General features: G+C 54.3%; 1 protein-coding gene across 3 annotated transcripts in view; it reads right to left on the minus strand.

The window, feature by feature from the left end:
- The window catches only part of EPHB2 (EPH receptor B2), a 121,388-nt gene that overhangs the window by 26,003 nt on the left and 69,975 nt on the right, over positions 1 to 25,410 (minus strand). For all 3 annotated transcript variants that reach the window (XM_088023032.1, XM_028090817.2, XM_028090815.2), the window contains exons 3-4: positions 16,917 to 17,072; positions 15,457 to 15,792 (exon numbers count right to left, since the gene is read on the minus strand). In XM_088023032.1, coding sequence (XP_087879158.1) covers positions 15,457 to 15,792; positions 16,917 to 17,072 — 492 coding nt within the window. The remainder of the gene's footprint in view (positions 1 to 15,456; positions 15,793 to 16,916; positions 17,073 to 25,410) is intronic.

Here is a 25,410-nt window from a genome sequence, read left to right on the forward strand (position 1 = left end):
CAAGTGGAATGAACTTATGCAAAGCACCTACTATGCATCACCCACAGGCCGGGGCCCTTTGCACCTGTTTCCTGAGCTGACCGTTGGTGAGGGTGCAGCATCAGCCCCACCGACAGGTGGAGACCCTAAAGCTCAGAGGGGCGAGGGGCCTCCTGAGATCACACAGCCCCCACATCCTCAGTAGGGGAGCTGGGATTTGAACCCAGATCTGCTGGGGCAGGGCTCGTCCCATGAGTTGGAGGCGGCCAGGGTACACTCCTGATGCAGTCCCTCCCCACAGTGTGACTGGAGTAAGCCTCCTTGCGTCTCTGGGCCTGAGGTTTTCATGGTCTCAGGAGCGGCTGAGGACTCACCAGGGTGACAGGAGCACCTCCTGCAGTCTCTCTTGGCTCTGGCTCCCGGGCAATACTGTGACAAACAGATGCCCTGTCTTGGCCCACACAGGGATGTCTGAAGGTTGAGACGGACCCTTTTCCTCCTCATCCAAATCTTGCTTCCCAGGTGCTTTGTATGGATGTGAGCATGGAGCAGGGCCGGGTAGGAGCTCATCGGGACTTGAAGCCTGGCAATGACTCACCTGTTCCCTGCTCTGTTTCTGTCCCTTCAGCCTCAGGGTGGAGGGAACACTCTGTTGCTTAGAAGACCCAGGCTCTGCTCCCTGGCTTGCTGCTTACTGACTGTGTGACCTTGGGCAAGCCGTCCCCCATCTCTGGACCTGGCTTTGTCCTCTGCACCAAGGGCAGGCTGCAAGATCCCTGAGGTCTTGCAGCTCGAACGCTCCCTGCTTGTCCTTCTTTGGCAGCCCTCAGCCTGGAGTTGGATCAGCCCAGAGGCCAGCATGAGCCTGAGCAAGTTCGGCTTCCCTCTAGTACCCCTAGTACTGGTGGGAAATTGGCCCAAGGCACCCTAGACAGGGTGGCAGCACCAGCAAGAAGGACTTGGACCTTGGTCCCGGTGTCCCTGACAAGCCTGTTTCTTCAGCACCTGAGGGTGTGCTGCCTGGCTCTTAGCTTGGCTCCTGGCCCTGCCTCTCGGGAAGATCAGGACCCCGCTCCCTGCAGTCCTCTCCTCAGTCAAACAGGGGGACTCTGTCTTCCTTACCGCCTCCCAGAGAATCAAGAGACCCCAATGTGAGCAAAGGGGCCCTGCTAACCATTGTTTATTGAGCACCTACTACATGCTGGGCACCGTGCTATGCTCTGGACATGCATTAACCCATTTAATCCCCACCACAACCTCAAAAGCAGACCTCCTTCAGCCCATTTTGGAGATAGGGAAGCCGAGTATGGAGTAAAGTGTCTTGCCTAAGGCTATACAGAGAGTAAGTGGCAGCACAAAGCAATACATTCTCACCAGATGCCTGCGGATGGGAGGTGACATTTCTCGGGCTCCATGAAGTCACTTGAAGGACTTTCAGGGCTGTGCATACATGTATCATAGTAACAGTGATAAAGCCACGAACCTAACACTGACTGAGCCCTTACTCTGAGCCCAGCACTTTTCTAGGCTCTTTATACCTATCAACATAGGTGTAACAGGGAATTCTCACAATTGCCCCATTAGCTGGGGACTACTAACATCCCCAGTTTATAGATGGGGAAACTGAGACTTGGAGCTGTTCAGTAACCTGCTCAACAGTCATGCAGCAAGGCAGTGCTGGGCCGGACTTGAACCCGGCAGCTCAGGCTCTTCACTGGCACAGCGCCCGACTCCAGGGAAATGCTCCCCGGAGATTAGTGAGGTTCACTGCTAGAGCCCAGTGGAGGGCCAGTCAGAGTGCTCTGTGACTCAGTTTCCTCATCTGTAAAATGAGCCTGAGGGTAACGTGCCCCGAGGGCTGTTGGGGGGAGCAGATGTGTGAACTCGTGTCCACTGCTCAGTGTGGCATCTGGCAGGTGGTCAGTGCCGGGAGCGTTCACCCGTGTCACTGGGTTCTTGTCACCGTGCACTGAACTGCTGACCCGTGTCACCTCACTGGGTCCTCTCAACAACAATGCGGAATGGGAGTTAATATCCACAATTTGCAGAGGAGGAGACTGAGGCTCAGAAAAGCATAGTGGCTTCCCCATGGTCACACAGCTAGTGAGGCGCCGAGCTGGGCCTGGAGCCAGGTTATCCTGCCCCAGCCATGCTCCCTGCCACTGTCCCCTCATCGTCTGACCCCATCTCCAGCCCAGACCCGTCTCTCCTTCCGGAGCTGAGCGCTCCGTTCTTCCGGGCTGCCAGAGCCCCTGGCTCCTCTGTGGGGCCAGGCCGTCCACCCTCGTCTCCCGCCTGCTGTGGTCCGTGTCCACGGGCAGAGTGTGGCATCACTGTGTGTCTGTCATACCCGTGAGCCTCGGACACACGCTGCACCCACAAGCATGGGTGAGCCATACTGCCATCAAGCCACAGGGATGTGACCTCAGTCAGCTGGGGCTTTCTGTGGGCAACTGAACCCTCCGATGAGAAGATTTCAACCCGGCCCCAGAGAGGCAGTCCGGCGCAGTGGTCGGGAGCCGGAGGGTGGAATCAGACTTGCAAGGAAATCTGCTCCCCTCTCCCTGGTGCTGTGGCCTTCAGCAAGTTCTCTCAATCTCTCTGAGCCTCCCTTCCTCCCCCCGCCCATCCACTGCGGACCCTTCCCTGGCAAGGATGTCACGAGCACGAACAGAGAAATGCATGTAAAGGCTTGACCACCGCGCCTGGCACCTTCAGGAGGGAGAGCTTGTTAAAAACATGTCAAGGGCCACCTGGCTGGCTCAGTGCATGGGGCACGCGACTCTTGATCTCGGGGTCATGAGTTTGAGTCCCACATTAGGCGTAGAATTTACTTTAAAAAAAAATTAAAGAACACTTTAAGAGGCAGGGATGGGGGGCACCTGCGTGGCTTTGTCGGTTGAGGGTTCGACTCTTGGTTTCAGCTCAGGTCATGATCTCAGGGTCGTGGGATCGAGCCCGTGTCCAGCTCCCTGCTCAGTGGGGAGTCTGCTTGAGATTCTGTCTCCCTCTGCCCCTCCCCCCACTCTTGCTCTCTCTCTCAAATAAATAAATAAATCTTAAAAAAAAAAAAAAGGGACACTTCAAGAGTGTAGAATGGTGCCAGGGGCTGTGGGCTGGGGGAAAGGAGGAGATGCTGGTCTAAGGGCACAAACTTCCAGCTGTAAGAAGAATCAGTTCTGGGAGCTAATGGACAGCACAGTGACTATAAGAAACAATACCATATTGTATAATTGTAAGTTGTTAAGAGAGTAGATCCTAAATGTTATAACCACACACGCAAAAACAGTAATTATGTGAGAGGTTGGTGGTGTGAACTCACCTTACTGTGGTAATCATTTAGCAAAATATACACATGAATCAAGACATCACATCGTATACCTTAAACTTTCATGTTATTTGTCAATAATCTCTCAGTAAAGTTGGAAAAAGTATTTCAATTCACAGAGTGGCTATGGGGCCAGCATGATGCTGGGTTCTGGGGCTCAAGAGAGGAACCTCTCAGGTCCCTGCCTTCCAGGGGCTTGGGGTCTAATGGGAAAAAGCATATTTTTTCACACAAGGATTGCCAGCTCCAGGCTGGAGCTCCTGGGTCCAAGCCCCCGGGTCAGGACTCAGCCAAGGTGACTCAGACCTAAGAAGGGGCAATGCCCTTCCCTTAGCTTCTCTCCCCATGATTTCACCTCCCAACAGTGAAGTGGCAGAATGCGTCCCTGAAGATTAGCACACTTTTCAAACTTGAGAGGGCATAAGGAGATAACCAGGAGACTTTGTTAAAACTCACTTTACTGGGCACTCCACCCCTCTCCCCAAGATTCTGATTCAACAGGTCTGGGGTAGGGCCTGAGGATCTGCAGTTCTAACAAGCCCCCGGGTGATGCTGATGTGGCTGGTGTGTGGACCACACTTTGAGGAGCAGTGGATTCAGGACCAGAGAAGGAAGGGGACTCGTCTAAGGTCACACAGCAGCTAGGGGTTGGCATAAGAGCCTAGACTAGCTGAATCTTGATTGAGTATATTTTCCACCCACAACACCACTTCTCACAGCCCGGCTCCTGCAGAGACTGGCCCTCTCATCAGCCCAGGCTTAACTTCTGGAACCTGCAGGTCTGGAGTGTCTTGAAGCAGGGGTACAAGAAGTCGTTGGGGAGGTGCAGGGCTGAGGCTGCCCAGGAGCCTGTCCTCTCCTGAAGGCACTGGGGAGCCACAGAAAGACTGCAGTGGACAACCTGCTCCTCAACTAAAAAGCTTGTCATCTTGACAACACCTGAATGCCCCATGGTGCCCAGGGGAAACACAAAAGGAAGGTCAACCCCTAACACCTACTTGTTCACTCTGTGCCAGGCGCTTTTCCAGATGCTTTACATAGTGAACTCCTTTGACACTCGGGTATTATTATTATACCCATTTTATAGATGAGGAAATGGAGGCACTGACGTATGAAGTAACTTGCCCAGAGTCACACAGTTAGCAGGCAGTGGAGCTGGGATTTGAACCCTGGCCCACTCAATCCAACGTGTCCTTCCCTTTGTTGACTGTGGCTGATATGGGCTGAGCAGGGAGGTCTGGAAATCAGTGGTCATCAGAGGGCCCCTGAGGACACCCTGGTCCTGTTCCCGTCCTGTTGCTGCCAAGCGCACTCCGCCCGGCTCCCGCTGATTCACCTCGCCCACCACCACCCAGCCCGCCTCGGCTCCGGGAGCTCAGCTGTTGGTGGGGCAGGTCCCACACAGCCATGGGGGTCTGGGCTTGGTGGGCTTAGCTGGCAGGCTTGGGTTACAGACAGCTCACCCGGGCTCTGATCCCATAAGCCCTGTCACCCTGGGCGTGGCAAGGAGGCGGCATTTGCTGGGAAGATGATCAAGGCGGGCCAGTGGGGGCCAAGCAGGGCTGGCCTTTCTCCTGGAATCCGGGGGGATTGAGAAAAGGGAACAGCTGGATGTTCTCCCATCCCTCCTGCCGTCCACCGCCCACCCTGGGGTATCAGGTTTCCCTGTAAGTTGGTCTTCAGGGAATTCTGGTATTTTCAATTACCAGTCGGGCACGCCGGCAGGGGGCTGGGGTCAGTGGTGCCCTGTGACCCCTGCAAGGAGATGGAGCCCCAGGGAGCAAGCACAAAAGAGGCTTGTGGCTGAGAGGGGAAGGGGGAGGCCAGCCAGGCAGGGCCTGCTTGGCTGGAGCAGGTGGTCAGGGGCCCTGCTGCCCCCAGCGAGCCCTGGGGGAGTGTCCAGTCCCTTCATTAGCTGAGACTTGGGGAAGTAGCCTTCCGCATGTGCCTCCGTTTCCCCCTCTGGGCATGAAGGAGTTGAATGAAGAGGTCTCTCAGGGCCTTCTGGGACTAGGAGCCTTTGATGGGCAGGAAGACAGGAGGCCCGTGACCAGAGGGTGTAGGTTTGGGCTTTGCTCAGCTTCGTCTCCACAGCCCCGAGCTCTGAGGCAGGAAGGACACCCCCGAGAGTACTCGGCCTTTACCCTTTCACCGGTCAGAAGACCCCAGGAGCTTAGAGGAGTAGGGAGAAGTCGCTGGGCATTGGCAGTGTGAGACCCCCACCCCAAGCCCCAGTCTCAGATCCTGCTGCCTCTGTGACATCTTCACTGCTGTCAACAGCACGCCGTGACTTCCCACTGCCCCCCAAATAACACACAGATGCTCCACGTGGCCTCCGGGCCCACCTGCCCAGCACCCACCACCTCTGTGGACGTGCCCCTCCACTCCCAAGTGCTGTCCACACTGGCCACCTTTCTGTTCCCAATCACACCAAGGTCATCATTCTTTGCTCAGGGCCTTGGCCCCACAGTGTTTCTGCCTTGCCCCAGATCCCCATGGCCCCCTTAGAGAGCCCTCCCTGGCCACCCACCCCCTCCCCTCCCCTGCCATCCCACAGCGGCTTTCTTTGCTTTGCAGTGTTAACAGGGACCTTGTCTCTCTTGTTCAATCCCTTATCCCTAGTGCCTGGGATGGTGTGACAGTGTGTGGCTCAGAGTAAGCACTTATCCATATTATTGGAGGAAGGAAGGAGAAAAAGAAGGGTAAGGCTCTCCCCTTTTTAGGCACCTTCAGGAACCTGGCTGAGTCACTGACCTTGGGGGCTGGGAGCCAGGGGAAGGCAATGCAGCTTCTGTGATGGGCACTAACCATTTGCTCTGCCTCAGACCCCGAGCCCACCTGTGATGTGACCTGCTGTGGTGGCCCGGAGCCTCTCGCTGACCAGCCGGCCTAAAATACCACAACAGGGCATCACAACTGCGCTTGCATTCTCCGGGACTCCTGGAGTTTCCAGTTGATAGCGGGGCCGCTGTTTTGACTGCGGCAATACATTAAACTCCTGATGATCCAGCTGCAATTCTGGGTGACCTCATCATAACCGTCACAACAGAATTTCCACAAATAAAACGCTTCCAGAAAATGGGCCTCAATTCTTTCTGATTGGACCAAACATTTGTGCTGTGCGTAGAAAAAGGAAAAGCTGAGAACTGGTGTCAAGGTGGCACTTTGCTATGAAAAAAAGGAGTTCTGTGGCCAAGAAAGGTAGAGAAACACAGAGTTCTAGACCCTTGCTTATGAGACCCACACTGTATACTCCTTTGTTCAAGGCTCTGAGAAGTCCTGCAGGGGAGAGACCCAGTTAACCTGGCAGTCGAGTTCTCCTTTGGCTTCAGAACCCCTTTTTCATGTAATAGTTATTAATGTCTTTTGGAAGTAGCAATTTGTGGAACATATTTTTTTGGGGGGGAAAAACCCCAAAACAACAAAAATTGGGTCTAGGAGATACTGTCTTTTCCCTTGAACCCAAGAAAAGCTCCTGTTTGCGGTGGCTGTTCATCTGCTCATTCATTATTCCCTTGATTCAGCTTAGATTTAACAGCACCTTCTGGGTGCTACACAATCAGATGGAGTGAGGTTAATCATGTCTGTTTCACAGATGAGGAAAACGAGAGTCAGGTCAAGTCTCCTGCCTAAGGTACCTCAGCTCACAGGTGGGATCGAGACCCAGACCTGCCTGACTCTACAGCCTGGGTTGGTTTGTTCTCCCTGATTTCTTGGCCTGAGCCATGCGCATGATCAGGGCAGGCTAAGGCCAGGCCCTGGGCTTGGTACCACGGATACATCCAATGGCCCACCTGCCCGTGGGATGCTGGACAGTCTTGATCTTACCTGTGGCTGCTGGATGGGACCCAGTCCTACCCCAGCACCTGGACTAGCAAGGTGGTAAGAGCCTGAGCCTCAAATCAGGTAGCCCAGGCAGCATATCTCGCCCTTCAGTGCCTCCGGTTCTCCTCTATAGAATGGGGACAGGGCATGGATGTTGGGAAGTTAAATGAAAACCTGCATGTCACTTGCTTAGCACAGGCTTAAGTCCAGAGTCAGGGGCCAGGGGACGTCTGCCATATGGAGCTGTCTGGGCCACTCGGAATCTTCTGAATCTTTTTATTTTTTAAAAAATTTTACTTATTTATCTTAGGTAATCTCTACATCCAATGTGGGGCTCGAACTCATGACCCTGCGATCAAGAGTTGCACGCTGTCTGACTGAGCCAGCCGGGCGCCCCTGGGCTGCTCAGACCCATAAGCAGCACTGTGAGTAGCTGAGTGGTGGTGATGGTGGTGGTGGAAGGGAGGAGATGCAGCATTCATTCAGGGTTCAGATCCCAGCTCCCTTATGCCCCAGGGACTGTGTGACCTCAGGCAAGTTACTTTCCTCTCTGAGCCCAGTTTTCTCACCTGCAAAATGGGATGTGGCAGACATGACTTACTGCCCGCCCAAATATCCATTCTTTCTTTCTCAAATTAACAAAATCTTGGTTCTTACCTAGGCACATTATGCCCCCCAAAAGACTATATTTTCCCCAAACTCTCTGGTAGCTACAAGTGGCCATGTGACAATAGGATTGCCAATGAGATATAAAGCTAATGTAATATGTGGGACTTCCAGGAAGTCTCTCTTAAAGGGAAGGGCCTTCTCATTCTCCTTCTTTCATCCTGCTGCCTGGGACATGGATGTGATAGCTGGAGCTCTCGTAGCCATTCTGGCCCATAAGAACAAGAAGCTGTGTGCCGGGAAGCTTGGATCCCTGATGATTCCACGGAGTTGCCCAAACTCCCATCTTCTGACATCCTTTACATATAAGAAAAATAAACTTCCATTTTGTCTAAGCCACTATGGTAGACTGGTTGTATTATTACTATTTTTTTGAAGATTTTATTTGTTTATTTGACAGAGAGAGAGAGAGAGACAGCAAGAGCGGGAACACAAGCAGGGGGAGCAGCAGAGGGAGAGGGAGAAGCAGGCTCCCCGCTAAGCAGGGAGCCCGACGTGGAACTCGATCCCAGGACCCCGGGATCATGACCTGAGCCGAAGGCAGATGCTTAACGACTGAGCCGCCCAGGCGCCCCTGGTTGTGTTATTAATCACCTCCTTCTATCTTCACTCTTTGCCCTGTAACTTGTGTCATCCTGTCCCCCAACTTTGGGCTGAGCCATGCAACTTGCTTTGGCCAATGGGATATTAGCAAACATGATCTAAGCAGAGGCTTGACAAGCCCTTGCATACATCTGCTGGCTGTCTTGGTTCCCTGTGATTGCCACAAGAACATGCCCAGGCTGACCTGCTGAAGAAGAGATACGCAGAACAGAGTTGTTGCCCTAGGGGTCCCAGCCAGGACCATCCTGACCATCTGACAGCAGCCAACCCCAAACATGTAATAAAGCCCTGAAAATATCCAAAGATCTGCTGAGTGACCCAGAATAGATGGGAGTGCAAACCCATGAATGTACCCCCACCAGGACCCGCCCGGCCGATCCGGAGCCCCGTGCTAGAAAAATGCTTCCTGCTTTTATGCTGTTGGTGTGGTTGATTGTCCAACAGCATTACTGTGGCAGCAGCTATCTGTTATTTTTCTTCCTATTCTATGCAGCCAAACTCAATCTTAACTGATACTCTAGGCCGGCAGTGCCTTCCCTGCAGAAAGCTTGGGGGGATCAAAAAGGCCGATGTGTGCGGAGGGCTTAGCCTGGGGAGGAAAGTGCCCTCTTGCTCTCCCTTCATTTCTCCAGGCCTGGGTCTCACCGGGGGCTCTCTCGGCCCATCTTCCTCTGATTCTCTTGGCCCCCAGGGAGAGAAGTAGGTGAGTAAGTACATGCTCAAGCGAGTTCTAGAGACTGAGCCACTGTATGCCTGTCCCCCAGGAGGGCAGGAGGATCAGAGGAAAACACACTGGCGGAAGGGGCTTTGGAAAGTTGAAAGTCTTTCCATGTGAAAGCCATGCGGAGTCCTGGACGGGGGCCGTGACACCTGGCCCGGGTGTTGGAGACTGGTTCTACCACCATCTGCTGGGTCATCTCGGACAGCCACTTAGGAACCTCTCTGGGCCTCAGTTTTCCTCTCTATAAAAAAAGAGGTGTGCACTCCAGGGCCCCTGACAATGCTGATGTGCTTTAATTTGGCTTATGTTACCTTCTGCAATAGGCAGAATGATGACCCCCAAAGATGTCCACATCCTGATCCCAGAATCTGTGACTATGGTACCTTACACAGCAAAAGGGCTTTGCAGATGTGATTAAGGTCATGGTCCTCGAGATGGGGAGATGATCCTGGATTATCCAGGTAGACCCAATATAACCTATCGAGTCCTTAAAGGAGGAGAAGCTTTCAAAGCCGAGAGTCAGAGAACCAGAGGGCTGGAGCGTGAAGAGGGCTTGAACCCCTTTGTAGCTTCTGAGATGCAGGAGCCATGTGCAAGGACTGGAAAGAGGGCACCTCAGGCCAAGGGCAGTGGCCAGTCGGCAAGGACAGGGACACCTCACTCCTACCATCCCAAGGCACTGAGTTCTGCCGACACCTGAATGAACAAGGAAACGGATCCTCCCTTAGAGCCGTCAGAGAGGAACGCTGCCCGGCCAACAGCTTGATTTGGGCCTGTGAGATCCAGACTAGGCTTCTGCCCTACAGAGCCGGGAGGCAGGAACTGTGGCTCGTTCTAAGTTGCTAAGTTTGTGGCATTTCGTTATAGCAGCAAGAGGAAACGAAGACACTTTCTGGTTTCATTTGAAGCCTAGCTGCCACGTCTCATCCACGGACTATGTGCTGGGTGCTCTGTCTACATTATTGCTGATCTGGCCACCATCCAGCAGAGCAGGAATGATACAGATCAATGCCCATTCTGCAGGCGCGGACCCTGAGGCTGGGGGAAGCGAAGCCTCCCATGCAGCCTGGTCACGCAGTGAAGACAGGGCCGTGCTGGATGAGGGCTGAACCCAGCACTGATGACGCCTTTTTGCCCACACAACCCGCTAGGACGGGACAACAGGGGATCTTCCTAACTAGTCAATCTCCTGTTCAGTTCTGGCGATGCCAACCACTGCCTTTGCCACCCGGGCCGTGGTGTGCGCTGGCCCCTGCTCACATCCTGCCCCGCCTCTGCAGAAGGCCAGCACTGGGCCCCCAGTCTGCCACCGCCTGCCTGGTGACTGGGGACAAGTCGCCTGCCCCTCGATGCCGTACTTTCCTTACCCGTGAGACAGGATAATGATAGGACCCACCTCCTAGCATTGTCGTGAAGATGTATCGTCAAGGACTCGGGATAGTGTCTGGCACGTAGTAAACGAACCACGGGAGCCATTATTATGATTAGGGGGAACACAGAACGATCTCTGCTTTCTGACCGCCTGCCTGTACCAGGCAGCCTGGGAGGCACCTTGAGACATGAGCTCAAAGCCTCCCAGCAGTCCCTCAAGGAGGGGTGGTGACGCTCACAAGGAGATGCATTCAGACGTGGGCTAAGTGACTTGTCTAAGGCTGTGTGCCAGTGAGCAGCCAGGCTTGATTCAAAGCCAGGTTTGTTTGCCAGATTCCCAAACCCAGACCCTCCCCACCCCTGCTGGAACTGGGCAGAGGTGCAGCTGCCCGGAGCTTGCTCCGGGTGAGACCATGTCCAGCGCAGCCCTGGAGGGCAGCCAAAAGGACTGGACACGGCCCTGAGGATGAGCCCCACGTTACTGAAATGCTGCACGCGCCCCCTGGTCTGCACGGCTGTCTCTGCCTTGTGATTTCGATCTTGGCTTAAATGCCACCTCCTCAGAGAGTCTCTCTTCTGATGCCTGCCCTGAAGGTCTCCCTCCTCCCTCCCATCCCCTAGGTTGTCTGGTTTGTTTGTGTCAAGGACCAGAGACTCTGGACAGCAGCCTGAATCCCGGGGCTGCCCCTTGCCAGCTGAGTGACACTGGGTGTGTGCTTGACCTCTCCCCACGTCGTTTTCCTCTTCCGTCAAGTGGGGATGTGCAGCCCAGCCTGGCCTCCTCTCTCCAGGCGCCCCTGAGAGAACGCATGAATACGGGGCGGAAAGGTGTTCTGGAATGGTGGAGTGTGGTTCAGAGGTGACATGATGGCTTTATGAAGTCAGAAGACAGCTCTGGCCCCGGTGAATGCCAAGGGAGTGTGAGCAAGGCCCAGCCACTTGCCCAAAAGGAATACTTTTTCCTTTTAAGGCAATGAGTTAGATATTTATATATTGAATTTTAGGGTCTGATTAAAACCGACCACTGAATGCATTTGTCTGGAAATCAAGTCCCCAGCCTTGCTTTCCAGCCTGTCGTACTTCTCCACACCCCACCTCACTCCACGCTTCTCTGAGCCCTTCTGCAAATGTTCACTGAGCATTTGCTGTGGTGCACCCCTGGCCAGGTGCCGGGAAAACTGTGGTAAGTAAGGAAAAGCAGACCCGTTGTGTACCACCACACGCTGATGGCAGGGGAGACAGACAGGAATGACATGATCAAAGACTTAAGGCTAAAATCTCAACTAGGGAGGCTTGAGGGCCACGGTGCTGGGGGTGTGTGATCAAGTGAGGAAGGTCAATAAAAATGAGCTAAGGTCTGAAAGAAGGGTGAGGAGAAAAGCAATCCAGGCAGAGGGACCATGTGTGGAGGCACCTTGTGCTCAGGAGGAACAGAAAGAACTCTCCCTCCAGCCTACCGCCTGCACTTCCCTCTCCTGGGACACCTTCTCCCTGCACGATTCCATCTCTGCTTCTTCTAAGCATCTCCATTCTGCAAAGCCAAGCTCAAATGCCTCTTCTTCCAGGAAGCCTTCCAGGATTTGCCCTTTTCCCATTCCCTAGGAGGCAATGCTCTCTCCTGCTTGTGATCTCTCTCCCCTCCCCGATACCTCCTTGGGCCCTCATTCATGGCATCTTGTATGTAGATGCTGTGTCCATGTCTCATCTTCCCAACCAGGGCATAGATCATCAAGGGCAGAAACTGTGTCTTCTGCAGTGTAGACTTGCAGTCCCCTAGCTCTGGGTTTAAATCCTAGTTGAGGCCACTTAGTCGTGGCTCCACCTCTCTGGGTCTCTGTTTCCTCATCTGGCAAAGGGGAATAATGTGGTGAGGGCGTGGTGTGGCTGCATGGTCCCCAGCTGGGCTCTGACCATCTGAGAAAGAGTCGGTTTGTCAAGGGGCTTGAAACAAAAAGGAAGGAGAAAGGTATTTATGATCCAGAAAGCCTCAGGGCTTTGAGGTCAGACAGGGGCTTAGACCTGAGTTTCCCAAATCTGCCAGATGGTAAGAACTCTTGAGCCACTCGTTAAACATGCAGATTCCCAGGACCCACTTCTGAAATTCTGATTCCACAGGTCTGGGGTGGGGTCCAGGAACCTATGTTCTGGAAAAGCTCTCGTATCATTCTGATGCACAATGTGGTGGAAAAATTGAGGCCCCGAGGGAGGCAGTGATTTCCACGAGTGTGATGGGTTGGATCAGTTTTCTCAGTTTTGCCTCTTGGAACAGGATTATGTACCCACACCCCTTGCCAAGTCACTCTGCAGGGTTCATTTGCTGTGGGTGACTGTGCCACAGGCAGAGGAGAGGCGTGTATTTGTGTGGCATGGCTTGGCACGGATGCTTGCACTCCAAGCATTCACCATGACAGAAACAAGCCTGGGTGGCGGCTGGTTCAAGGGGAATGGGAGACATATGGAACAGACTGAATCCAACCCACATTCTGGAGTCATGCCCAGCCCAGAGAGCCCTGCTGCAGATTAGCTAAACCCTAGCTGCCCCCCAGACGAGCGAGTGAGAAAATAAATATTTATTGTTGTAAACTGCTAAGGTTTGGGTGGTTTTGTTATGCAGCATTATTGTAGCAATAGCTGACTGATACACCGAGGTCACACAGCAAATGAATGGCAAAGCTGGGATTCAAACTTGGGTCTGAATCCAGTGCTTGTTTCTCACTGCTTCTGTCTTTCAATTCTGAGGACCTCCCCCTTTTCCCCCACCCCTGCACCTTCTTTTCTGGAAGCCCTTCACTTCCACTCCATCTCATCTTTGTTCTCTGGGAACTTCCAGCTCCAGAAAGGAAGGGTCCACTTCAAGCAGCCCAGACTCTACTCTTTGCTACTAATAAGCTGAGGCTTCTTGAGTAGATAGTTCCACCCTCAGGGCTCCTGCATGGGTGTAGAGGAGGTCCCTAGAGCCAGGGAAAGAACCCCCACCCCTCTACCCCCTGGAGCCTGTGGGGGGAGTAGGGAGCCTGGGCTTCCCTAACTCAGGGCCTCACAGCTGAGGCTTTCTAATCTGTTAGGTGTCTTTGCCAACAGCTGTTGGCTTTTGAGGGTTCTCTTGGATTGCCTGCCTTGAGTCTACTCCCTCTGGACCCCACTCTGAGCGGGGCTTAAATGCACCTATGACCCTGCAAGAACAGCAGGCCCATGCTCACAACTATGTCTCGGCTACAGCAAATACCACAAACACTCACGAACAAAACCACACTCCTTCTCGTACACAAACACACGGCCAGGCAGGAGCACATTCAGGCATACAAATTCATGCTCAAACACACTCCGTTCCAAGCCCCTCGGATTCAGACACACCCATGCTCATGAATGCATGTATAAATAAGAAGCCACATGGCCACAGAACATGTGATCCCAATCATAAACACTTGGTCACCCAAACACATACAGTGACACACCCACACATTCTTATAAATACACTCACTCACATGTACCATCAGACCCATAGTCACACTCAAGTTTCCGTGGACATACCCTGGATTGGGCCCAAGCACTGGAATCTGGTAGACCTAGTTAATTCCTGTCCCTTACCCTTCCTGCTTTGTGACTCAACTTCTCTAAGCATCATCTGTAAAACGGGGACATGGATGCCTCCTATTCAAGGGGGCCGGGGGTATGCAGTGAGGTCACGTATAGACTGTACCCCTCAACCTGGAGCTGGTTGGCCCCTCTCTTTCCATAGTCTTGTTCATGCCCTTCCTCACTCTCAAAAGACATTTCTATCACTCCCTTAAACATTTTATTAGTCCTTTAAACTGCAGGCCAAATCCCGCCTCCTCCAGTAAGCCTTCCTAGACCTCCATCTCTGGATCCCCTGAGCACTTACTGTGTGGGCCCCATTTGACATTCAAAAGATAAGGTGGGTAGCCCACTCACTTTCTCTCCTGGGGCCTGGCCTCCCTTGGCTCTTCCTTGGACAGGGCCCAGACCATGCTCTCAATAAAGGCTTGGCAAGGGTTGTTGAGTGAATAACTGAGGGCCACACTCACAGTTTTCAATCCACAGGTACCATGTGGTCCTTGAAAATCTCATGTGGTCCTTGGTTGGGGGATGAGGCTGGGAAGTGTCACAGGTGACCCAGGGGACAGTGGTCTCAGTGGAGAGAAGGGGCCAGAAGCCTAAGAGGAGTGGACTGAAGAGGGAATGGCGATAGTAGTGAGACTGCAACGTTTGACAACTCTTTTTGCCACGAAGGAAGCAGGGCAGAATATGGAGGGTGACGTGGGGTCCCAGAAACGATTATGCAAGGTGAGCAGAGGGAGAAAAGCTTGCTGGAGCTGGACTGGGGTGGGCTGAAGGCTCCCAGGAGGTGCCTGTGGAAACTGCTAGATATCTACTGGCTGTCTCCCCACCGCCCACTGGGAAAGGATCACATCGCCCAGCCTCCTTTGTGGCTTGGTGAGGCCATGTGACCAGGTTCTTTCCAGGGGCCCATGCCCAGAAGGGATGGGCTCCACTCCTGCCTCCCTGGGTCCATCTCTCTCCCACCCTTCCTGCAGACAGGCACACCTGTGCCTCAGCTTCCACCACGCACACAGGCGGGGAGCGTGGGGCTTGCTAACACCCACGGAAGACCCCGGGTCCCCGAATCTCCGAGTGGATCGGACCTACCCACGAGCCTGGACTGCTCACCCCTGGGCTCTTCCATGAGAGAGGCCACCAAACACCGGGCCTTTTTGTTAGAGTAGCTGCACGCTTACCTTCAAGAGCACACGTTCACCAAACAACAGCAATTATCATAAACACCACGGCAACGGAGAGGTGACGCGTACTCTCCCAGAGGAGTTCGGGCTTCGAGAAGCGGAAGCCACTCCACAGAGGGGAGGGATGTTCGGAGCTGGGCCGGCAGGGTTCCCGTTCGGGTTCCCGGCCCTGCTGCCCCGGAGCGGGCATCTCAAGTGCTTACCCGCCTGGTTGGTGGTGATGTTCACGGAGGCGAACTGAGGGGAGAAGGGGCTCTGGTCGGTGACGCCGTTCACCGCCTGGATCTCGAAGGTGTACTGCGTGTGGGCCAGCAGGTCGCTGACGTAAATGCGCGGCTCGGTCAGGCCCAGCTGGCGGGGCGCGTACTGCACGTTGTCCCCGCAGCGGGTGCAAGCACCCCGGCCCGAGCCACAGCTCTTGCAGATGATGTTGTAGACCAGGTCCTCGCGGCCCCCTGAATCGCGGGGCGGGGTCCACTCCAGCATGAGCGAGGTCTCGTTGACGCTGGAGATCACCGCCTGGGGCGCCGAGGGGATGGCTGAAGGTGGGGAGAGGTGTCGGTCAGTGGGGGCTGCGGAGGTACGTTCCCAAGAGACGGCTCTCCGCCCACTGCCCTGGCTCCAGCCCAGGCCCCCAAAGGCTTCCTTCAAATCCCTTCTCCCCTCCATCCCCCTGAGAGATGCTTCTAGAATATAACTCTCGTCTTGCTGCACATCTGGTTAACGCTTTCCCCCTGGACTCCCACCTCCTCGGTGTTTGTTACTAGGGCCGGTCTTTGTGTGTTGGGGATCATACCCACCTGGTATCTCTTTCCCCTTCTTCCTTCTAACAGAACCCAATTTTATTCAGGGTGGTAAGATGTCCAGCTAGGAGACTAATTTCCTAGGCTCCTATGATGAAGGGCTGGCCATTGATATACTGCAGAAGTTGTTGGTCAGGACTTTTTCTTAAAAGGACACCACCGTAAAATGTCCCTTTGTCCCTTTCCTTCTTCCTCTGTCTAGAATGTGTGTGATGGCTGGAGCTTCAGCAGCAATGCAGGACTGTGAAGTGACCCAAAGGATAGAAACCACACACTGAGGATGGCAGCCCAGAAAGAGTGAGCCAGGTCCCAGAGAACCCCATGGATTTGCCGTAATATCCCAGGACTGCCTATCTTCGGGGTTCTGCTATGTGAGAGAATAGAGTCCTACGGTTTAAGCCACTGGGGTCAGCTCCCTGTTGCTTACAGCTGAATTCCATTCCTGTCTAAACAGGAGATGGTAAGATTGCCCTCCTAGTCACTCCTTTCTTAGAGAACCTTGGCCTGAGATTCAGGCGGCCGCTGCCAGGTTAGAACACTGGGCAGGCTTTTCTGTCACACCTGTGTTGGTTCTCCTTCTGCCAAGCCTCCCATTCACCATCCCTTTGTGAATCGAGACCTTGACTTTATCCTCCATGTGACTGGCAGGAGGAGGTACGGAGCCAGATGTCAGCTCCACGGTTGCTGCGCGTTGGCAGGGCAGCGACCCCAGGAACGGCCCTTTTCCAACCAGTTTTTCATTACCCCTCCCACCAGGTGATGGGCCGCTCCCCACTCAAGAAAGGCTGGCTGGAGCCGAGCTTTCTGCAGGGGGACTCAGGATGCAGTGGGGCATCGCCCTCCAGGGGCCCCGAGCGTACTTGTGCAGGGCATGTCGAGGGGGTCCAGGTCTGCTCTGTAGTAGCCGTTGCGGCAGACACAGTTGGTCGCCCCTTCTGAGGTGGTCCGGCTGTTGATAGGACAGTGCGTGCAGGCCTCGTCCCCTTGGTTGGCCTTGAAGGTTCCAGATGGGCAACCTGGGAGAGAAGACAAGGAGAGTCGCTGGGGAAACCAGATCAGGACTCAGGGCCACAAGGCATGGGGAGACCATGTAGTCTCCTGGAGGGGCCATGAAGGGCAACTGTTGGGAAATCCCATCTCCTAAGGCTCTTGGGGGTCTCCAGGCTCCAACAAGGCAGTCCTATCTGTGCTCAGAAGGTTCCAGGCTACCTGGTTTCTTGTCTCTGAAGCTGTCTATGGGTTCAGCGGGATCCCTAGCAATCCCTCTTCACCTTTTCCAGGTTGGCTGTGGCACCGCTTCTAGGGTGAATCCTGACTTACTCTGAAGACTCTGAAGAGGTCTGGGGCAGGACCCAGGGCCCAGTCTTGCTCACTGATGGCTGGCTGAGCCCTAATTCTTGTAACTAGATTCCTGGCTTCCAGAGGATTGTGATGATTACGTTACAGCAGGAAAGTCCTAGCACAGTGCAGGCCACATAGAAATGCGATGTTATAGAGCAGAAAAGAACACGGTCTTTGGAAGTAGACAGACCTGGGTTTGAGTCCCAGCTTGGCCTTGTGCTAGCCGTGGGGCCGTAGACAGGCGGCTTAACCAGGCCGAGACTCAGTTTCCTTATTTGTAAAATTATGATCCTAAGACCCATTTCTGAAGGCCACTGGGGGAGTTTGGTCCAGTGTGTAAGGCACATGGCAGGAGGCCTTGCACAGTATAAGGTGCCCAAGGAATAGTAGCTGTTAATTACAGTAGGTGTTGGATCAATTTATTTCACCAAAGGGAGCCTGCAGTACCAGGGACAGCCTGAGGAGGGAAGTGTTTGCACTGGATGGGCATTCAGCAATCTGGGACCTTCCAGGGGCTTTGGCCTTCTTCCCTGCTCTGGGAGGATGCTCAGGACGTAGGTTCAGGCCCTGCAGCTCAGGGCTTAGGTTCTACAAGCAAGGACCACTCCTGTGTGGACCTGTGTGCAAATCCACCCTACCCTAGCCCAGGGCTGGGCATCAGGAGGCCTGGGGTCCAGGCCCTGCCCTTTTCCTGGCCTCAGTTTCTTCTGCTGCTTACTGGGGTTCATCATCCCAGCTCTGCTGTGGAGCCTGTGGAGGAGAGATCACGTAAGGGGTAAGTGAGAAGGTGGACAGGGAAGCGCTTTGCAACGGGCAAGTTCCTCGTTGGGGTGAAAGGCGGCTAAACCACATACAGGCCAGGGGGGTTCACCTGGATCACATTCCAGGCCTGTGCGCTCTGTCACCTCTGGCAAGCCACTCCACCCCTCGGAGCGTCTGTCTTCTCACGTGTAAATGGCTAACATCAGTTTCCCTAAATCATTTTTCCAGCCCCAGCCTTCCAGCTTATCCTCCGTGTTCAAATCTTAGCAAACTGCCCTCCCCTCAACCCCTCAACGAGCTCCAGCCTCAGAGGCACCCCTGCCCCTGGTGCTTACATTACTCGAGTTCAGAAAGTTTACTCCCCTGCCACAATTATTCATCAAGGGGTCCCCTGGCCATGCTCCTGGCTCCCTCAGGATGGGAGCCACGTCTGATTCATGGCTCCTTCCCCTGTGCCGAGCACAGAACCTGGCACTCAGCAGATGCTCCATACATACATCTTGAAGTTGCCTGCTAAAGTGGGAAGGGCTTGGGCTTTGGGGATCATGTGAACAGAAAGGCAGTGAAGAATGGTGGTTAGTGTGCAGGCTGCTTGGCAAATCCCCAATCTGCCTGTGCCAGCAGTGTGACCTCGGGCCAGTCACTGAAGCTATTTCCTTATCTGCAAAATGGGCACAAGAGTATCTACCTCCTACAATTGTTGCAAGGATTACATTGGTTAAACTGGGGCAAAAATACCTAGAACAGTTCCTGGCATTACTGAACTGTATCTGGTTCAAACACCAATCTGCTGGGTGACCTCAGACAAGTAGTTCAACCTCTCTGAGCTGAAGTTTTCTTATTGGGATGAGAGCATCTACCCCATAAAGTGGCCATGGGGACCCCATGCGATGGACAGTGTCTGGCGGGAGGCGGGGGAAGAGGTTGTAGTTACAACTCAGGGCTTGCTGGATAAAACAAGCACTCAGTGTATACGCCCCAGACAATTCTCCCTGGGATGCTAGAAAACAGCACCCTCCCCCTGTGGCCCTAGTTTACCTGCCTTTTGGAGGGGGCTTCCAGAAGGTGGCAGCCAACTTAACAAAGACACTGACTGATGCCACCCTGACCAGGCCCCATGGGGATCTCGAGTCCAGCTCCAGTCCAGTCTTTAAGGAACTATAGGCAAGAGCAGAGTCAGGACTTTGATAGAACCACCCAGGGTCTCGTGACTCCAAGGAGGATGATGAGTGCTCTGGGGGTTATTAAGTCTTTCACTGGACAGATGGGGAAACCAGGGCTTCAGAGTGTAAATATGAAACAGCCAACATTTATTGAGTTCGTATGAAATCCTGGCACCGTCCTAAGGATTTAACCCATAGTAACTCATCCAGTCCTTACCCAGCCCTGTGATGGAGGGAAGGTTATCACTCCCATTTCCAGATGGAGGCGTGAAGGCACAGAGATGGGAGTCAGTTGCTAGGATGTGAGCTTACAGCGGCTCGGTCTCAGGTGGTCTGACTCTAGAGGCTTCCCTAACCACCACACACACTACCCTGTGCAACCTGCGTTCTTGTCAATGGTCCATGAGCGCTGAGCGGGGATTGGCAGCTCTAGTTCTGGGGGCCTGCCCAGGGCTCTCGCCACTTTGCTCCACTGGTTTTGGGGTCCTGAGTGCTCCTGTCCTCTGCTGGCTGGCTGAAGAGGCAGCCCACTGTCTTGGCACGATCCAGTCAAGACATGCAGCCCGCAGCTCTGGCTCAAGTTAAGCAGATGACGTCTCTGAGCCTCAGTTTGCTCTCCTGTAGAATGGGGGTACAGGGCTCCTGTGGGGATCTAGGATCATCCTAATAGATGCCAAAAGGTTTTGTTCCTAAGATCAGGACCCTCCTGGCTCCCTTTCAGGCAAGAGCCTGTCCAGCTTAGCACATCTCTTCCATCTGCTGGCAATTCCCTGGGCCCAGCTGGTGGGTGGCTGCCTGCTCTCCCCTCCAGCCCCTCCATCTGGGCCGCCTTCCTGGCTGTCCTCTCTTGTCACCATGTCCTGGCCCCATCTCAGACTCCCCGGGCTGCCTCCTCCAAAAGCCTTCCTGCAGTAGGTGTGCTGCCCGGCCACCCCTCCACCTTCCCACTGGGCATCTGTGGTTTCTCTATCTATCAGCCGGTGCTTCACCAAACCTGTTCTTTCATCTGGGAAGGTGACATCACTCTCCACCCAGTCACAGGAACTCTGGATGCCTCCTCCCTACCCTCAGCCCCTGCTGCCAATTACCAGGTCTCCCCCCCACCACGCCCGTAGCAGTGCCCCATCCTGGCTCTTCTCTGCAGCTGTTCTACCCCTGCGGGCATCCAGAAAGCTCTTCCTACCGACTCCTTAGCCTCGTGTGGCCATCTGGCCTCCTCCTGCCCACCCCTACCCCCCCACCCAGCTTTCTAAAGTCCACACCTTTCTGTGTCACTTAAAAACCCACAATGGCACACAACGGAATATTATTCGGCCATAAAAAGGAATAAAGTTCGGATACACACCACAACATGGATGAACCTTGACGACATTGTGCTTATGAAAGAAGCCAGGCACAAAAGGCTACACAGTGTGTGCTTCCATTTATAGAAAAGTGTCCAGAATAGCCATCTATAGAGATAGAAGTAGATTAGTGGTTGCCAAGGACTGGGGAGAGCAGAGAATGGGGAGTGACTGCTAATGGGGAATAGGGTTTCTTTTTGAGGTGATGAACGTGTTCTAAAATTGGTTGTGGGGATGGCTGCACAATTCTGTGCATATGCTAAAAATCACCGGATTGTACGACTTAAATAGCTGAATTCTACAGCATGTGAATGATGTCACAATAAAACTGCAATTAAAAAAATCTGCAACAGCTCTCCAAACTCCTCAAGGCCCCCAGAACCCCAGGGTGGGCACCTGCCCCTCTTTCAGCCCCCACCACCCCAAGCCTCGTTTCCCCCTGCTCCACACAGTCAACCATGTATGGTGCCCACCCCAGGCCCACCTCCACACCTCTGGCCTCTGCACGTCCTGCCCTCACTCCCTGCAATGCCCTCCCATTGTTATCAAACTCCTACAACCCTTTAAGACTTGGTGGCAGGTACCACCTCTTCCCAGAAGCCTTTCCTAAGTCACCACTCAGGGGCGAGGTGCCTATTTTAATTCCTTACTCATGAATGTGTAAGTGCCTGGCTGGACTGTCAACTCCCAGTAAGATGCCGGGTACCTAGTGGGTGATGGAGGGATGACGCGATGAGCTGGAAGGGCATCCAGCTCAACCACCTTGTGTGACACTTGAGGAAATGGAGGCACAGAGAGGAGCAGGCCTACATGACTCTTCGGCAGCAGAGGCAGATTCTGATCCCAGGTGTCCTGTGTAACTGTGGGGTATAAGGGGCCTCGGCTCCGGTCGGCCACCTCTTGGCCCACCCAGAGATCTGGAACAGCTGCCTGCCCTCAGTACCCAGTGCCCCAGGGGCCGTGCTGCTCTGTTTCTCACCTGGGAGGGCATCTAGTCCTGCCAACGTGTGGGTTTCAGGCACAGAACTGGGAAGTAAACAGACTTGGCAGCTGCCCCCCTGGCCCCCAGGCAGGCGCCTTCTCTGAGCCTCAGTCCCCTCCTCCGGAAAGGGGGCCGATGACACATGCAAGGTGTGGGTGCGGTCAGAGTCTCTGAGTGGGTCTCCCTGCCCCACTTTGGCCTCCCCGCTAATCCCCCACAGTCGCTGAGGAGATCTGATTAGCATGAATCGGACCCACCACACTCTGCTTATTTTAAACTCACCCGGGGCTCCCTGAGGCACTGAGGACTACCCCACCCCCCCAGCCCTGGCCCATAAGGCCCGCCAGACTGGCTCTGTGGTCTTCCTGTCACTACTGGACGCTCCCCTGGCTCAACTGTGCTCCAGCCCCACGGTGGGCAGCGGTGTCCCTGCTTCCCATGGCTGATCTTCTTCCTTTGGGCCCCCACTTAAACGTCACCTCCTAGAGAGGCCCTCCCTGACCACCCTGGCCAGAGGGCTTCTCTCATGACACTCTGTCTCAGTCTCTGTTTCCTTTGTCGACCCTCGTCACAAGCTGTAATTATATTAGAAAACAGCTTATAAACTGTGGGCTGTCTTTTCTCTGCCTTGGAAGGGGAATAGGAACCAGGTTTGTCCGGCCCTCATTGGTTCCCTAACTCCTGGCAGACTGGTGGGAACATAGTGGGTGCTCAATACATACGTTTGTTGGATGAACGAATATGCCCCTTATGGGTGTCCCGAGAAAATACGTGGCCAGTGAAGGCCACGTTCGGTGCCGCGATTACCATGTCAGTTTCATCAGGCCATGTGGCTGCTCAGATCCCGCTTTACCTCTCGTCTTCACTCCCCACGGGTCATCCCAGGAGCCTGTCTACTATGGTGACAATGCATCCTGCTTTTCAGACTGGAAGTCCCGTGTCTCAGAAATGTCCTCAGTCTCTGGCAAGCCTCCGGTACGCGTCTCTGGGCCCATCTGTTACCCCCTTTCACCTGTTTGCAGTTCCCTAGATGCCCCGGCCACACACACACACACACACACACACACACACACACACACACACACACACACGCCCTTTTGCCTGAATGCCCTTCTCCGCATCAATCTGCCCCCTGGGACGGGGGTCTGACATGGATGCCTCTGGGAGGCCCTCCTCCACTTGCTAGAGCAGACACCTCCGACCTCCACTCAGTACCCCAGACACATGCTCTGGGCAGTGGTGTGCTGGTACGTGGCTGTCTGCTGTGGGGAGGGGGGAAGCCCTGATTTGTTGTTTGCCCATTTCTGTGGCGTAAAGACTCCCACCTGGGAGTCTCCAACCTCCCACCACTCCCACCAGGGCAAATTTCAAGCTACCCACCTGACATAACTGAACGTTGGGTTGGGAAGAAATGAGCATAGTCAGCTCTTGTCAGCCAAGCTGGCACCAACTGGCTCCATCCTACCACGGACCTAACCTGTATGTGACTCATCTCTGTGCTGACCATTGGTTGGTGAACCCTGGCTGGGGGAGGGGCTGGGTCTATAATCTCCACATCCCTAGCACCTAGTGCAAGGTGTGGCACATAGTAGGTGCTCAGGCAGCTCAGTTTGCTAAATGAAGGCAGGTCCGTCTCCCCAAGTGGATAGTGAGGGACTCAAGGGCCAGGGCCGTGGGTCCGATAGGCTGATATGCACACAGAACACGCAGCAGGTACTATGTAAATGTCATCTGTTATTACTCATCCAGCAGGCAGAGACAATCCTAATTCCATTTACCATGTGCTTTCCAGGTGCCGAGCCCAATGCAGGTGATTTGCATGGATTCTTTCATGAAATCTATGTGACTACCTGCTGAAGTGGTATCATTATCACCCCCCCCCCATTTTACAGATGAGGAAACTGATGCCCTGAGGGGGGCAAAATGTGCCAAGACAGAGCTGAGGTTTGACTCCGTGTCTTTGTGATTCCGAAGATCTCATTCCCAGGTACTCCTGGACGTAGAAATTATCGGGTGGCCTGAATGTCAGTACTGAAGATCATGTGGTCAGGCCTACGAGGGGACAGGGCTTGCTGGGTAACTCAGCAAGACAGAGGTAAAGCTTGACCCCCACACACAGGACCTGGGACCGAAGCAGCCAGCTAGCACCGGCCTTCTGCAGATGCCCAGATCCCTTGGCCAGGCAACCCAAGGCACGGATGGCAACCGGCCGGGAGAGGGAGGGAGGATTATGGGGAAACAGATTTTCTCCCCACCTGCCCCCTGGGCTCTGGGGATAGGTGATAATTGACCGAGTGAGCCCTGAGTCAGGCCGAGGCAGGGCTCCATCTGGACCTGGCACGGCGGGGCCGCTAATTGGCACTGGGTGATCCTTGCAGCCTCCTTGGCAGACCTGCTACACTGTTCCTCACTCTCTTCCCAGAGATGCTGCTTTAATCCCCAAACCACTGAGGGCACAGCGGAGTCCAGTGCTTCGTCAGGCCCTGTGTGCCAGGCCTTGTTCGGGGAGGAAGGAGCTTCTCTGCCTTCCTGGGGGTCCTGTCGGGGCAGAGGGCTCTGTCGGGGCAGAGGCGGGCTCACTGTCTAGCTCCTGGGAACCCGAGCAGGAGGTCTGTTGGAAGTGGACCTGGGTGTAGACCATGGAGCTGGCCTGCCTCTCGCTAACAGTGTGACCAGGGCAAGGTCCCTCGCTCTCAGTTCCCTTGTCTATGTAACAGGGAGAATGATCACATCGACCTATTTGGGGGGAAGATTGCGTGAGTTAATCTAGAGAAAGCATGTGCGGCAGTGCCCGCCTGGATGACACTGAGCACGACACAAGTGTTCATGTACTATCTCCATTCAATCCTGGCCCACCACTTGCTGTGTGCTAAGCCCTGGGGATGCAGAGACGAAGAAGCTGTGGTCCCTGCCCTCAAGCACATGGGTCCAGTTGGAGAGATGTTGAGTTATGAATTTATGCAATAGGCATGTATTAAGCCCCGATTATGTGGTCAGGCACTAAGACATGGAGACAAAGCCCCAGGCCCTGCCTGTAAGAGGCCATGACCGAGCAGGGGGCCGGCACACCTTCCTTTAACCAGGCCTGACTGTTGGCCACGGTGAGCGGAGGGAGTGGGTTCCCGGCTCAGCCGTGCCTGGTTTGATGGGCAGCTGGCTCACTTTTCTGCCTTGGGATCTCCAAGACGTTCTGGGTTTGGGCTGGGAAGAGGAGTTTGAGTGGATGGAGGAGAGTCCTGGGCCTGGGGAGGGGAGGCTGAGCTCGGTGCCCCTGTGGCTCCCTGCTCTCTTTGCTCTGTGAGCCTGGGCCCCTTCCTGCCCACTCTGGGTATGGCTGGGACCATCTCTATGGCCTCTGCCACCTGTGGGACTCTGCCCATGGACAGGCTCAGGCATCCAACCCTGGGTCCTATGTTCTCCTTGAGCTGTGGATAAACTGATTCGTTTATTTTCAGGGCCTTATGCTGTGACTATGTCTGAGCTGAGTTTGTGGTATTCCTGCAGTGGAGCAAGAGGGGTTGGGGGGGGTCTTCCTCATGCAATGTGGCTTTTGCATTTCACATACTTCCTGCTTTTGCTGCTGAGGTTAAACCAGTGGAGTCAGTTGCTCTGGTCAGAGCTGGGCAGCGTGCCTGATCCTCTGTGCCCAGCCATGCTGGAAGCAGGTGGCAAGCTTTTGGGCTAGGAGGAGATTCTGATCACTGTGGTACCTGCCATGGGCCTGATCGGTGCTGGGCCAGCAGCTTACACTGCTCATAACCTC

The sequence above is a fragment of the Eumetopias jubatus genome, unplaced genomic scaffold (genome assembly GCF_037043125.1).
Source record: "Eumetopias jubatus isolate StellerSeaLion01/CBP00866 unplaced genomic scaffold, mEumJub1_p1.0 scaffold_4, whole genome shotgun sequence".
In the NCBI taxonomy this organism is placed as follows: Eukaryota; Metazoa; Chordata; class Mammalia; order Carnivora; family Otariidae; genus Eumetopias; species Eumetopias jubatus.